Genomic DNA, 14,096 nt, shown 5'->3' with positions numbered 1-14,096 from the left:
CAGCCCCTGACAATCACTAATCTGGGTGGGTTTCCCTGTTGTGGGCATTGTATATGAATGCAATCATATAATTCATAGTCTTTTGTGGCTGGCTTCTTTCACTTCGAGTAACATTTTCAAGGTTCGTCCATGTTGTACCATATGTCAGTGCTTTGTTCTTTTTTAGGGTCAAATAATACTGGGTTGCACGGGTGTACCACATTTCCTTTATCCATTCATTAACTGATGGGCCTTTCAACTGTTGGCACTTTTTGGCTATTGTGAATAATGTTGCCATAAACAGTAACGTGCACATTTTTGTGTGAACACATATTTATTGTCATTTCTTTGGTATGTATACCTGGGAGTGAAATTACTGGGTTGTATGGTAACTTCACATTTAACTTCTTGGGGAGCTGCCAATTTTTTCGAAAGTGGCCGCACCATTTTACAATCTCATTAACAATGTCCCCATTTCTCTACATCCTTGCCCGCACTTGTTATTGTTTGTCTTTTTTATTTTGGCTATCTGAGTGAGTGTGAAGTGGTACTTCCTTGTGGTTTTGATTTGCATTTCCCTCATGGCTAATGATACTGAATGTATTTTCATGTGCTTGTTGGCCATTTGTATATCTTCTTTGGAGAAATGTCTGTTAATACCCTCAGTTCATTTTTAATTTTTTAAATTTTTTAAAAAAGATTTTATTTATTTGAGAGAAAGAGTGAGCATGAGCAGGGGGATAGGCAGAGGGAGAGAGAAAGGGAGAAGCAGACTCTCTGCTGAGCAGGGGGCCCCATTCGGCACTTGATCTGAGGCCCCTGGGATCATGACCCCGGCTGAAGGCAGACGCTTGACTGACTGAGGCACCCAGGCGCCCCACAGTTCATTCTTTAAATTGGTTATTTGTCTTTTTATTGAGTTGTAAGAGTTCTTTATATACTTTGGATCCAAGTCCTTATTAGATATATGATTTACAAAAAAATTCTCATTCTGTGGGTTGCGGGTTGTCTTTTCAGTTTTTCAGTGATGTTTTTGGAAGCAAAAAACTGAAATTTTGATGAAGTCTAGTTTATCTAGTTTTTCTTTTGTGGCTTGTGCTTTTGGTGTTATATCTAAGAAACCATCACCTCGTCTATGTTTATAAAGATTTTCTCCCATTTTTACCCAAGGAGTTTTGTAATTCCAGCTTTACATGTAGATTTATGATCTATTTTGAGTTACTTTCTTATTTTTTTAAGATTTTTATTTATTTATTTGACAGAGAGAGATCACAAATAGGCAGAGAGGCAGGCAGAGAGAGAGAGAGAGAGGAGGAAGCAGGCTCCAAGAGCCCGACTCGGGGCTCGATCCCAGGACCCTGAGATCATGACCTGAGCCGAAGGCAGAGGCTTAACCCACTGAGCCACCCAGGCACTCTTTGGATTACTTTCTTACTATCATGAAATAGTATCATTGTTTTGCATGTGGATATCAAGTTGTCCCAGCACCACTTGTTGAAAAGATTATTTTTCCCTTCAATTTTTTTTTTTGAATGCCACTATAGGTATGCTAGCAATCACATTAAAAAATGCTATCGATTTTTAGATTTATAACTGCTTACTGACAAATTGAACCAGCAAGAAAGGAATTTCTCTTGTCTGTCATACCTTGATTGCAAGTCTTAAAATTAATCTCTAAATAAATATATCAATAGGGACACCTGGGTGGCTCAGCTGGTTCAGCAGAGGGCCCTTGGTCTTGGCTCAGGTCATGATCTCAGGCTGTGGGGACCTGGGGCTCAGCGCGGGAAGTCTGCTGGAGACTCTTTACCCCTCTACTCCTCCCCCTGCTTGTGCACTCTCTCATAAACAAACAAACAAACAAACAAACAGAATAACTCTTTAAAAATATCAATAGATTTTGTTTTGTTTTGATTTTTTGTTTTTAAGTATTGAGTTCCTACTATGGGCCAAGTACTGTGCTAGGCGCCAGATGTAAGGTGAAGAAAACAAAGAAGGTCCCTGCTTTCATGCAGCTTATAGTCTATGTGAAAAACAGCAGGGGACTTCAGGAGGGTTTCTCATGTTGAAGAACGTTCCAAAGAAGACAGCAGCGTGAAAAAAGAAGCTAGGTCTTTTGGGGAGAAAAAAAAAAAAAAAAAGCCAGTGAAGCTACAGCGTAGCAGACAAGAAGGAGAGGCTGAAGTGGTTAGGGGCAAACTATTGCAGAAGCTATAAACCTGTCCCAAACCCTGAGTTGAGGCTCCCCCGGGCTGTCCCCCGCAAACTCCCCGGGTGAGCTGCGGACGCTTTCTGTTTCAAGGGAAACACAGCGACATCTCTCGGACAGCGCGGGGACTTACCAACTCGAGCTGGTTTTCACTTTGAACTTCAGATCCTGCTGTTTCTTTGGATGAGTTTTCCGCGGTTGGTGTGATAAAAAGCTACACCCTCGAGAGAATCCGTGTAGAGCAGGAAATGAGGGTGGTTGTCGGATTCGAAGGTCTGGGAAGTTCTGCAGCGCCCAGGAGGCGCTGTTAGGACATATTTGTTAACTCGCTTGGACTTAACTACTTAACAAGCAGAACTGTTAGGTATTTCTTTGGGCCTAAGAGCACCTTGAAAACAAGTACTGAGATACTAAGTGCACCTTGAACAGAAAATTTAGCAACTTCTACTGTTAAGGATCTTTGAGTTTTATTCCAGCTGTTACAGGAAGCTATTACAAGGTTTAGAATAGGGAGAGTGGTGTGGAGGCTTTAATATCTCCGAGTAAATTGTTAGGGTGCCTGGGTTGCACAGAGGCTAAGCAGCTGCCTTTGGCTCAGATCATGATCTCAGAGTCTTGGGATCGAGTCCTACATCCAACTCCCTGCTTAAGTGGGGAGTCTGCTTCTCCCTCTGCCTGCTGCTCCCCCTGCCTGTGCTTTCTCTTTGTCAAATAAGTAAATAAATAAATAAAAATCTTAAAAAAAAAAAAAAGAAGAATATCAAGAAACGAACTGATTAAAAAAGATGATAGTTAAAAAATCTATACACTAAACCTGACAATACATTATGGTGTGTTTTTTTTTTAAGATTTTATTTATTTGACAGAGAGAGATCACAAGTAGATGGAGAGGCAGGCAGAGAGAAAGAGAGAAAGAGAGGGAAGCAGGCTCCCTGCTGAGCAGAGAGCCTGATGTGGGACTCGATCCCAGGACCCTGAGACCATGACCTGAGCTGAAGGCAGCGGCTTTAACCCACTGAGCCACCCAGGCGCCCCTACATTATGGTTTTTTAAATTAAATTAAATTTATTTTTTACATTTCTTTTTGGTGTTCCAGAATTCATTGTTTATGCACCACACCCAGTGCTCCATGCAATACGTGCCCTCCGTAATACCCACGACCAGGCTCACCCAACATCCCACTCCCCGCTCCTCCAAAACCTTCAGATTGTTTCTCAGAGTCCACAGTCTCTCATGGTTTGTCTCCCCCTCCAGTTTTCCCCAACTCACTTCTCTCCATCTCCCCATGTCCTCCATGTTATTCCTTATGCTCCACAAATAAGTGAGACCATATGATACTTGACTCTGTCTGCTTGACTTATTTCACTCAGCATAATCTCCTCCAGTCCCGTCCATGTTGCTACAAAAGTTGGGTATTCGTCCTTTCTGATGGAGGCATAATACTCCATAGTGTATATGGACCACATCTTCTTTATCCATTTGTCTTTTGAAGGGCATCTTGGTTCTTTCCACAGTTTGGCGACCGTGGCCATTGCTGCTGTGAACATTGGGGTACAGATGGCTCTTCTTTTCACTACATCTGTATCTTTGGGGTAAATACCTAGTAGTGCAATTGCAGGGTCATAGGGAAGCTCTATTTTTAATTTCTTAAGCAATCTCCACACTGTTTTCCAAAGTGGCTGCACCAACTTGCATTCCCACCAACAGTGTAAGAGGGTTCCCCTTTTTCCACACTTTCTCCAACACTTGTTTACTGTCTTGTTAACTGGTGCAACTAACTGGTGTAAGGTGGTATCTCAGTGTGGTTTTGACTTGAATCTCCCTGATGGTTAATGATAATGAACATTTTTTCATGTGTCTGTTAGCTATTTGTATGTCTTCATTGAAGATATATGATATTTTAATTAAAATAAATAAATGTCTTCATTGAAGATATATGTTAATAAAAATAAATAAATGAAATTTAATTTAAAAAAACCCTACATTCTAACCTACAGTGATTCTGCTATCAGTTACTTGTTTAATTACCACAATGTCTTAGGTTTAAATGTTGAAAATCTAATTAATTAGGGACTCCAGTGCTTTCCTCCCCAACAGACAATTTTGCCCCAATTCTAGAGGCCAATCAAAAACAGCCACCCAGGACTCCCGGTATCTTCTCCCATTCTCTGGGCCATCTTTCCGTTTTGTTTATAGTGTCTCCTAAGAAGTTAAAAAAAATTATGTGATAGAATGTATCAAGTTATTCCTTTAAGTTTGTGCCTTTTATGTTTATGGTTTATTTTCTCCCTTCCTTCCTTCATCCATCCCTCCCATCTTCCTTCCCTTACCCTTCTCCTCCTCCTTGTCTCTACTTCCTCCTTCTTCCCAATGTTTTCTCCTTTCAAGAAATCCTCCCCCAGTAGGTATTTGATGAGCTCAAGGAATCAGTATTAAAGTCTTTTTAATGTAATAATGGTATTGAGGTGATTTTTGTTTAGGGTCCCTTTCCTTTTAGATGTACATTCTGAAATATTTACAGATGAGGTAGTGTGATGAGTTAATTTTCCTTAAAATAATATGAGGAATGGGAGACAGAGAAAGCAAGATTGGCCACAAGTTGGTAATGGTCAAAGCTGAGTAATAGGTACATGGAAGTTCATCTTTTTTTTTAAGGTTTCATTTATTTGCATTTATTTGTCAGAGAGAGAGAGAGAGCACAAGCAGGGGGAACAGCAGGCAGAGGGAGAAGCAGGCTCCCTGCTGAGCAAGGAGCCCAGTGAAGGACTCTGTCCCAAGACCCTGGGTCACCGCTGAACCTACTGACCCACCCAGGCATCCCACATGGAAGTTCATTCTATCTAATTTGTATATGTTAAAATTTGCCCATAATAAAAAGTATATATATAATATATATAAAGAGAAAGAGAGGAGATCCTTTTTAATCTTGATATAAAATATGTATTCTATTATACATCAAGATTAAAATATATATATTATAATATATATTCTATTTTATATATTATATAAAATATATATATTAAGAATATATATTCTATATATTCTTCAAATAATTTTAAAGTTTTCTTCTTTGCATTTAGGCTTCTAATCCCTGGGTGACTCTGAAAGAACGCCATAGAAGAGCACCACAGAGCAGGCTTCTATTGGGCTATCCAAGGATGGTCAAGAAGGAATGCTTGTGTGGTTGGCTGCGTCCTATGACAGTTTTTATGCTAGGAAAGTTCTTTCCAAACCAATGAGGACAGTTTGCCTTGATTATGTGGAAGCATAGTTTTTGACCTAAATTTGAAGAATGAGGCCCTTTATCTTCTACAAAATAGAATAACCAAAGGAGTATTTTACATTTATTAAAAGATTTTTTTAGACCCTTCTTGGCCATTTATTTTTTGGCCATAGGTCAGAACATTTAAAAAAATGTGATAATTGTATTATTTATCTAAGTAAAACACTTTTGCTAAAGCTTCATCTCAAAAAGTTAGCTCTTCAAGGTGCTGCCCTTGGAATTCCTACCTTCAAAGTAACATGCACATTCGGGTGGGGGCGGTGGTAGTTGTTTTTAGATCCAATAGAAAAGAGTTCAAGCTAAGAGTCTTTGATCTGCTGGGATTCCTAACATATGTGAACTCTCAACACACTTTCTCTCGTTCTACCAGATGTAGCCATAGCAAGTCCAACCACTTCTAACTTGCTGTGGTTGCAGATAGATCTCTTGTTTCCTACGTTTACAGGATAGATTTCCAGATATTCTTTTGATTCATACTTTGCTCATTTCTCTCCAAGAAATTGTCCAGGGACGGTCTGGACTGGTGGACCCTTTATCTTTGTCCTACAAGATGGCATTGTTCAGCCCCCAATAAGTTAAACAAAGAGAGTACTTTGTAGGCTCTGACAGTTGGTTTAGACTTTAGAGAAAAAAAAAAAGCTGAGTTGAAATGGAGGCTTATGGCTCTGGATATGATCAATCTTGGAACATGTGAAGAGAATATGTATTCCACTGTTTTGGCAGGGGGTTCCATGAATGTGAGGGGATCCTATTGATCACTGGTGTTTCGTGTTATCTACTTGCTGGTTTTCTGCCTAGTTGTTCTATCAGCTGTTGAGAGAGGAGGGGAGAAGTCTCCACCTGTAACTGTGGATTTGTCTACTTCTCTTTTCAGTTATATCAGTTTTCATTCCACATGTTTTGCTTCCCTAAATGTATACACATTTAGAATTACCATTCTTGGTGTATTGATCCCTTTATTATCATGTAATGTCCCTTCCTATCTTTGGCAACCTTAATTGTTCTTAAGTCTGTTTTACCTGATATGGATATATATATAGCCACTCCTGATTTTCTGTAATCAATGTTTGCATGCCTTATCTTTTTCCATCCTTTTACTTTCAAGCTACCCATATAAATTTGAAGTGAGTTTCTTGTAGATCACATATAATTTGCTCATGTGTCTTAATCCATTTTGTCAATCTCTTTGTAATTAGTGGACTATTCATTTGAACTCTTTTAGGTTTACATAAAACTACAGCAGAAAATACAGAGTTCTCATATACTTTCTAACCCCCATCCCTAGTTTTCCCTCTTAGTAACATCTTCCATTAGTGTGCTACATTTGTTATAACTGATAAACCAATACTGATACATTATTAACTGAAGCCCATAATTTACATTAGGATTCATTCTTTGTGTTGTACATTCTATGGGTTTTAACGAATCTATAATGAAATGTAGCCACCACTACAGAACCATACAGAATAGTTTCCCTGCCCTAAAGTCTCTGTGGTTCACTACTGGGTGTTTACCCTAAAGATACAGATGTAGTGAAAAGAAGGGCCATCTGTACCCCAATGTTCATAGCAGCAATGGCCATGGTTGCCAAACTGTGGAAAGAACCAAGATGCCCTTCAAAAGACATATGGATAAAGAATATGTGGTCCATGTATACAATGGAGTATTATGCCTCTATCAGAAAGCATGAATACCCAACTTTTGTATCAACATGGACAGGACTGGAGGAAGATTATGCTGAGTGAAATAAGTCAAGTAGAGAGTGTCAATTACATGGTTTCTCTTACTTGTGGAGCATAAGGAATAACATGGAGGACATGGGGAGACGGAGTGAAGTGAGTTGGGGGAACCTGGAGGGGGAGATGAACCATGAGAGACTATGGACTCTGAGAAACAAACAGAGTTTTGGAGAGGAGCGGGTGGGGAGTTGGATGAGCCTGGTGGTGGGTGTTATGGAGGGCACGTATTGCATGGAGCACTGGGTGTGGTGCATAAACAATGAATTCTGGAACACTGAAATTAAAAAAAAAAACAACTTAAAAAAGTCCCTGTGCTTCATTCAGCCCTCTAACCCTCTTTTCCTCTCTTCCTCCCAGCCCTAGCCAATTTCTTTTGTTTTTGTTCTATTTTTTAATCGGTATAGATTATTTAAAATTGCATATAATTATTGATCTGTTAGGGTTTATGTCTATCTGTTTTTTTTTTTTTTTCTTTTCTGTTCCTTCTCCAAAGTTGTCCATGTCCCAATCCCTGGAATCCCTATGAATATGTTACTTTAAATGGCAAAATAGACTTCTAAAATGTGATTAACTGAAGCACTTGAGAGATTTAACTGAAGCACTTGGGGAGATTTTCCCGAGTTGTCTGGGCAGATATAGGTCTCCTTAAACTCAGAGAAAATTCCCTGACAGTGGCTAGAGAAAGATGTGATTATTGAAGAAATGCACAGAGAAATGTTATGTTGGTAGATCGGCAGATGAAGAGGGCCGTGAGCCAAGGAATGTGGGTAACCTCTGGAGCTGGGAGGTGCACGGAAACGGATTCTTCCCTAGAGACATCAGAAAGAAAAGCAGTTCTCTGAAAACTTTTTTTGGCCTACGAGACTTGTGTCAGACTTCTAACCTACAACAAGCTTGCATCATCCAAGCTGTTTGGTTTGTGGTAATTTGATACAGCAGCAGTAGAAAACTGAAAGTCTGTTTGTTTCAGGTGTGTTTGTAATTGCTCACGGAAGCATTTTTGTCACGGCTGCCTTATTTTTTTTTTTTTTGATTTATTTATTTCAGAGACAGAGAGAATATAGGGAGAGGGAAGAGGGGGAAGCAGACTTCCTGATGGGGACAGAGCGCAACTTGGGCCTCCGCACCGAGCTCGACCTCCTCACCAGGAAATCATGAACTGAGCGGAAACCAAGAGTCAGACGCTTAACTGACTGAGCCAGCCAGGCGTCCCTATCATGGATGCTTTAAAATCTTTTTCACTGGGGCGCCTGGCTGGCTCAGTGGGTTAGGCCTCTGCCTTCAGCTCTGCTCATGTCTCAGGCTCCTGGGATCGAGCCCTGCATCGAGCCCTGTATCGGGCTCTCTGCTCAGCAGGGAGCCTGCTTCCTCCTCTCTCTCTCTGCCTGTCTGCCTACTGTGATTTGTCAAGTAAATAAATGAAATCATTAAAAATAAATAAATAAATAAATAAATAAAATCTTTGTCACAGAATTCTAACATGTCATCTTGGTGTTGGGATCTTTCTTTTTTTCATTCAGTTTGAGACCTTCTAGGTTTGTGGTGTAATTTTCAACTAAAACATGGACATTTTTGTATTATAAGACTCTGGACCTTATTTAAATCTTCCTTCTTCATGGGCTTTCTCTTATCCCACTGGCAGGGAAAGCTTGGGAACTGCCTTGTATTTGCCAGATGCAGTAGAAATCCAAGTTTCCCACTCAGCCACTTACGGCAGCAGAAACGGGATTCCCATTTCTGGCCAGTGGTGTGACTCTAGGCACCTCCTGCACTGACACTGTTGGGGGAGAACAAATATGTCACGCCTGACTGGTAGGGATCAAAGTCTAGGCTTCTTACTAAGTCTTGGCTCGTACCACTCCAGTGGGGGTGCTGGGGCACCTCATTTTATCCTTATTAGGGTGGAAGTCTAGGCCCCCCATTTGATTTTTGCTGCGTGTGTGGGTAAGGCCAGTTTTTGTGGTGTCTGGCTGGAATGGAGTGGCTACTGTCTAAATGTTTTGTCTTATGAGGCTGTTCCTTTGCTGGTCCTTTGGCTAGGAAAAGCTTTTGTTGTTGCCTTTTGTTTGTGCCGTTTAGAATTTCTAGTTGCCGGCTTCTTCAGCATCTTCTGGATGTATGAGCCAAAAAGAAAACCCAGGGAACTCATCACTCTTTCCTCAGATTCCAAGGTCTCCAGACAGTCTGCCTCCTCTCCAACTTTCAGTCTTAAGTTGCTTTATACATAACAGTCAGGGTTTTCAGGTTGTTGTTTCTTTTTTAAGATTTTATTTATTTATTAGAGAGATGGAGAGAGAGCACAAGTAGGCAGAGCAGCAGGCAGAGGGAGAGGGAGCTGAGCAGAGAGCCTGAGGTAGGGCTCAATCCCTTGGGATCATGACCTGAGCCGAAGGCAGATCCTTAATGACTAAGAGACCCTTGTGCTCCCAAAGTAAAATTTACTAAGACATTTGGTTATTGGCATATGAAGTAATTACAAACTTACCAAAAGTTACAGTTGTGAACATATTCCTGCAAAGAATCCAGAGAGTTGATCATCTCAAAGACATAAGAGAAAGACCTGAAAGAGGGGAACTACCGAATAAACAAACCTAATTAAATGAAAATATGGTATTGTCAAGATTTAGATGAGCAAATAGAGGGATGACTCTACTGCCTCCCAAAAAGTCCTGGGGAAGAGATTGCCTTCTGCATCCTAAAGAGGAAGAGCTACTCCTATAAAACTGGGGCCCCTGTATATCTTCCACACCTAAGAAATAGAACTATTTTATTTAAAAATGTCTGAGTGGTGTTTTTTTTAACCAGGTAGGCATATTCCAAACCTCCTTTCTTTCGTTTACTGAGAATCCCTGTCACAGGCTGTTACTGTTCTTAATGGGAGGAATCTTACTCCTCTCCAAGGGTTTGGGCCCAAAAAGATGCAAATCCCACTGCCATGGAGACTCAGGTACAATAAATTAGTTCCTATGGTCGGTATGTATCATATGTAATAGTTCAATTCTGATTTGTAAAAATTCTAGATTCAGAATACTTGAAAAACACGTATTATTTTATTTGTACATTTAAAAAGTTGTACATAGAAACTTGTAATACAGTTCTATAAAACTGGAAGAACTGTCAGGGAAGAGGGAGGGTGTTACCTTTTACTGATTGATCATGAAGGAAGTTAGAGAAATAAAACAAAAACACAGTAAAATGTTTAAAAAAATTAAAGAACATTTTCGAGGTACAAATTTTATAAATACAAAACAAATTCACAAATTATTTTGAATGCTAAATAAATATCTAGTTAATAAACTCAGACTTAATACCTCCGGCCAGCACTGGTACAGCACTGCAAGGATATAAAATTCGATTCATTCATGTGTAGTGTTGAAAGAATGTGTTCATTAAACAATTCTTAGACATATACACTTTTCTAAACTGTGCTATAATAGAAGATTTATCTGTATACAGAAGATTTGTCTGTATACAGAAGACTTATCTGTATACAGACAAATCTTTCTTCATATCACTTCCAAAAAAAAAAAAAAATCAAGGACAAAATAAATCACAGGTGAAAAAATATTTTCAAAGATATTGGGACACATGAATGATCTCAAAATGTACAAAAACCTCTGTAAACCAGTACTGTATCCAATACATCTATTAAACTTATTAGATACTGAACAAAACTGTAGCAAAGGAAATCTTTCCTACATTCTCCTGAGTGCTTAATATTAAAATTGAGAATATAGTGCAGGCCACACTTCAGTGTGGTCAATCAGTTGTTATTGCTTTATATATATATATGTCTGCTTTAGAGCATGATTTAATGTTCCATTTTCATGAACAATTTGTTTTCCTCAAATACATCCTTTAGAAGGACAAAATTAGATTCGTGACTTTTTTGCAGCTGGTGGTGTGCTAACTTGATCCACATTCCCAGGCGTGACATGGAGTCCAAGTTTTTGAGCCTGAATATGAAAAAATGCTTGAAGCCTAGTTCCAGCTTTTGCTTCACTTGTGTTACGAGGGTTGTACTCAAAGCAGTTTGAAAACATTAACTCAATATCATCGATAAATTCCGCTAGAAAGAAAAAAACCAAATGAAATTAGAATAAAAGTACATAATTTATAAACCTAATTGTTTATTTATACGATATCTGGAAATGTCATTAAGAAAATGTAAGCCCACTTTTTTCTTTAGAAATTGAAGCCTCTGAAACAAGGTAGCAGATCTAAAGCTCAAAACTGTTTAACTACAAATGCTTTAACATTGTTCTACTGAGACTATGCAATTATGTAATTAGGAATGTTACATAATTACTCAGAACTTCTATTAAGTCAGATTCTACAAAATATCTAACTCATTCAAATCCCTATCTCTTCCTTCATCTACACAGACAGCATTTTAGAGACCTCTTGGGATCCCATCTACATAATCACATTAATATACATCATTTAAATCACAAGAAAACAGCTGTTACCTCTTTAAACAAAAATAATTATTAGAGAAGAACATAAATTACTTACATGCTAATTTATATTCACATTTGTTCACTTTTTCACGAATTATATTTAAGGCAATGGGCTTTTTGATGATGTCATAATAGTCTGGGACCTGTAAAATAATTCAAACATATCTCTTGTCTCTTGTATAGAAAATTTATCAGAATGTGCTATGGTGAGTGCTGTGAATTGTGTAAGACTGATGATTCACAGACCTGTTCCCCTGAAGTAAATAATACATTATATGTTAATAAAAAAAAAAAAGAAAGGAAATTTAAGGAGATAAGAGGTCAAATATGTGAAGGTTCTGCACTTAATATCAACTGAATATTAATTTTTGAATACTATTATTCCATTAAAACCACTTAATATGTTTCAGTCACTATAATGTTATAGAAGCTTATTTGATATTATAAAAAAATGACAGCTTATTGTGAAAAGAAAAAGCTTATGATTTTTCTTGTGTGCTCTCTATTTCTCTCCAAGAGATACACATATCTATCTATAGTTACTTAATGAGCATTATTGCATTTGTAATAAATAATAAAATGTATGTAACAAAACTTAGTTCAGCACAACTACTACTCAGGAAAAATAAAAGTCAAACGGAGATTTACTTTTGCAGGATGCTATCCAATGGTAATTAGTCCTTCACATTTAAAAAAAGTATTTTATTATTTGACAGAGAGAGACACAGTGAGAGAGGGAACACAAGCAGGGGGAAGTGGGATAGGGAGAAGCAAGCCTCCTGCTGAGCAGGGAGCCTGATGTGGGGCTCCATCCTAGGACTCTGGAATCATGACCTGAGCTGAAGGCAGATGCTTAACTGAGCCACCCAGGCGCCCCAATCCTTCCTCTAGAAATCTCAAAGTAGAATTTGGAAGGTGTCACTTTTCATTCAGAAACCTTCACCTAACACACCTGACAAGTGAGACCCTTTATAATCTACTTGTGCCTCTCTAACGCACCTTTTATTCCATTCAAACTACCCATCATTTCCCATATTCTCACCTCTGGGTCTTTAACTTATCACGCCCTTTTCATGAAATGTCCTTATTCCATTTCTCACTGTTGAAATTTCACCTATCTTTAATGACCAGACCGAACAGTTCTTCCATTAAAAACTTTCACATTCCTGCTATTCCCACCCTCCGAGATGCTCAAATCAATCTCCTTTTCTTCTGTACTTCTGGAAGTCCATTAGAACTTCTATTACTGGGGGAGGGGTGAACTTGGTGATGGGTACTAAGGAGGGCATGGGTTGTAATGAGCACTGGGTGTTCTATGCAACTAACGAATCATTGAACACTACATCAAAAACTAAGGATGTAATGGGGCACCTAGGTGGCTCAATGGGTTAAGCCTCTGCCTTCAGCTCAGGTCATGATCCCGGGGTCTGGAGATCGAGCCCCACATCTGGCTCTCTGCTCCGCAGGGAGCCTGCTTCCTCCTCTCTATCTGCCTGCCTCTCTGCCTACTTGTGATCTCTCTGTCAAATAAATAAATAAAATCTTTAAAAAAACAAACAAACTAAGGACGTACTGTATGCTGGCTAATTGAACATAATGAAAAAAAAATTAAAATAAAAAAAATAAGTTAAGGGGCGCCTGGGTGGCTCAGTGGGTTAAGCCGCTGCCTTCGGCTCAGGTCATGATCTCAGGGTCCTGGGATCGAGTCCCGCATCGGGCTCTCTGCTCAGCAGGGAGCCTGCTTCCTCCTCTCTCTCTCTGCCTACTTGTGATCTCTCTCTGTCAAATAAATAACTAAAATCTTTAAAAAAAATTAAAAAAAAAGTTAAAATGTTTTTAAAAATATTTAAAAAAATAAACTAATCTGATTCTATTAAAAAAAAAAGAACTTCTATTACAGCACTATCACATTGTCCCATCTGCTGCAGCTCATGACATGCCCCACGTGTATCAATAACTCCAGCACCATCTCAAATGCCTTAGTGTGAGGCCATCTCTGTTTCTAGGAGTACCTACCTTTCACATCAGTGTTCTTACACAGTGAGATCTCAGCATCAGCAACATCTCAGACCGAGCGAATTAAAAACTCTGGGGTGAGGCCCTGTAACCTGTGTTTTAAGAAGCCCCCCACCGCCCAGGTGATTCTGGTGTATGCTGAACATTGAGAACAGCTATTTTACATTACAGAAATACCAAGAATAGTACACAGTTGAATTAAATCTACTCATACTCCTTACACAGAATAAACACATTGGAGCCATGTCAACATACTGTCACCATGCACGAGAACTGGTCACAGGGTTAGAGGGGACTGAGGAAAGCATGCTCTCTAGTGGCCTTTTTTTCAGTGTGGAAACTAACTTTCCAAGGGTTTAAAAAACAAAGTAAATAGTGACTAATGGGTGTTTTGGCTACCTCAAAGTTGC

The 14,096-nt window shown here is 39.1% G+C and overlaps 1 protein-coding gene across 2 annotated transcripts in view; it reads right to left on the bottom strand.

The window, feature by feature from the left end:
* Window positions 1-10,238: 10,238 nt before the first annotated feature.
* BAZ1A (bromodomain adjacent to zinc finger domain 1A) overlaps window positions 10,239-14,096 on the bottom strand; it is a 93,612-nt gene continuing 89,754 nt past the window's right edge. For both annotated transcript variants that reach the window (XM_044231659.1, XM_044231660.1), the window contains 2 exons: window positions 11,726-11,813; window positions 10,239-11,279 (listed from right to left, as the gene is read on the bottom strand). In XM_044231659.1, the coding sequence (XP_044087594.1) occupies window positions 11,083-11,279; window positions 11,726-11,813 (285 nt within the window). In that variant the 3' untranslated portion in view covers window positions 10,239-11,082. The remainder of the gene's footprint in view (window positions 11,280-11,725; window positions 11,814-14,096) is intronic.

This window comes from Neovison vison, chromosome 13 (assembly GCF_020171115.1).
Source record: "Neovison vison isolate M4711 chromosome 13, ASM_NN_V1, whole genome shotgun sequence".
Lineage (NCBI taxonomy): Eukaryota > Metazoa > Chordata > Mammalia > Carnivora > Mustelidae > Neogale > Neogale vison.
This window is presented reverse-complemented; position numbering and strand designations above follow the sequence as displayed.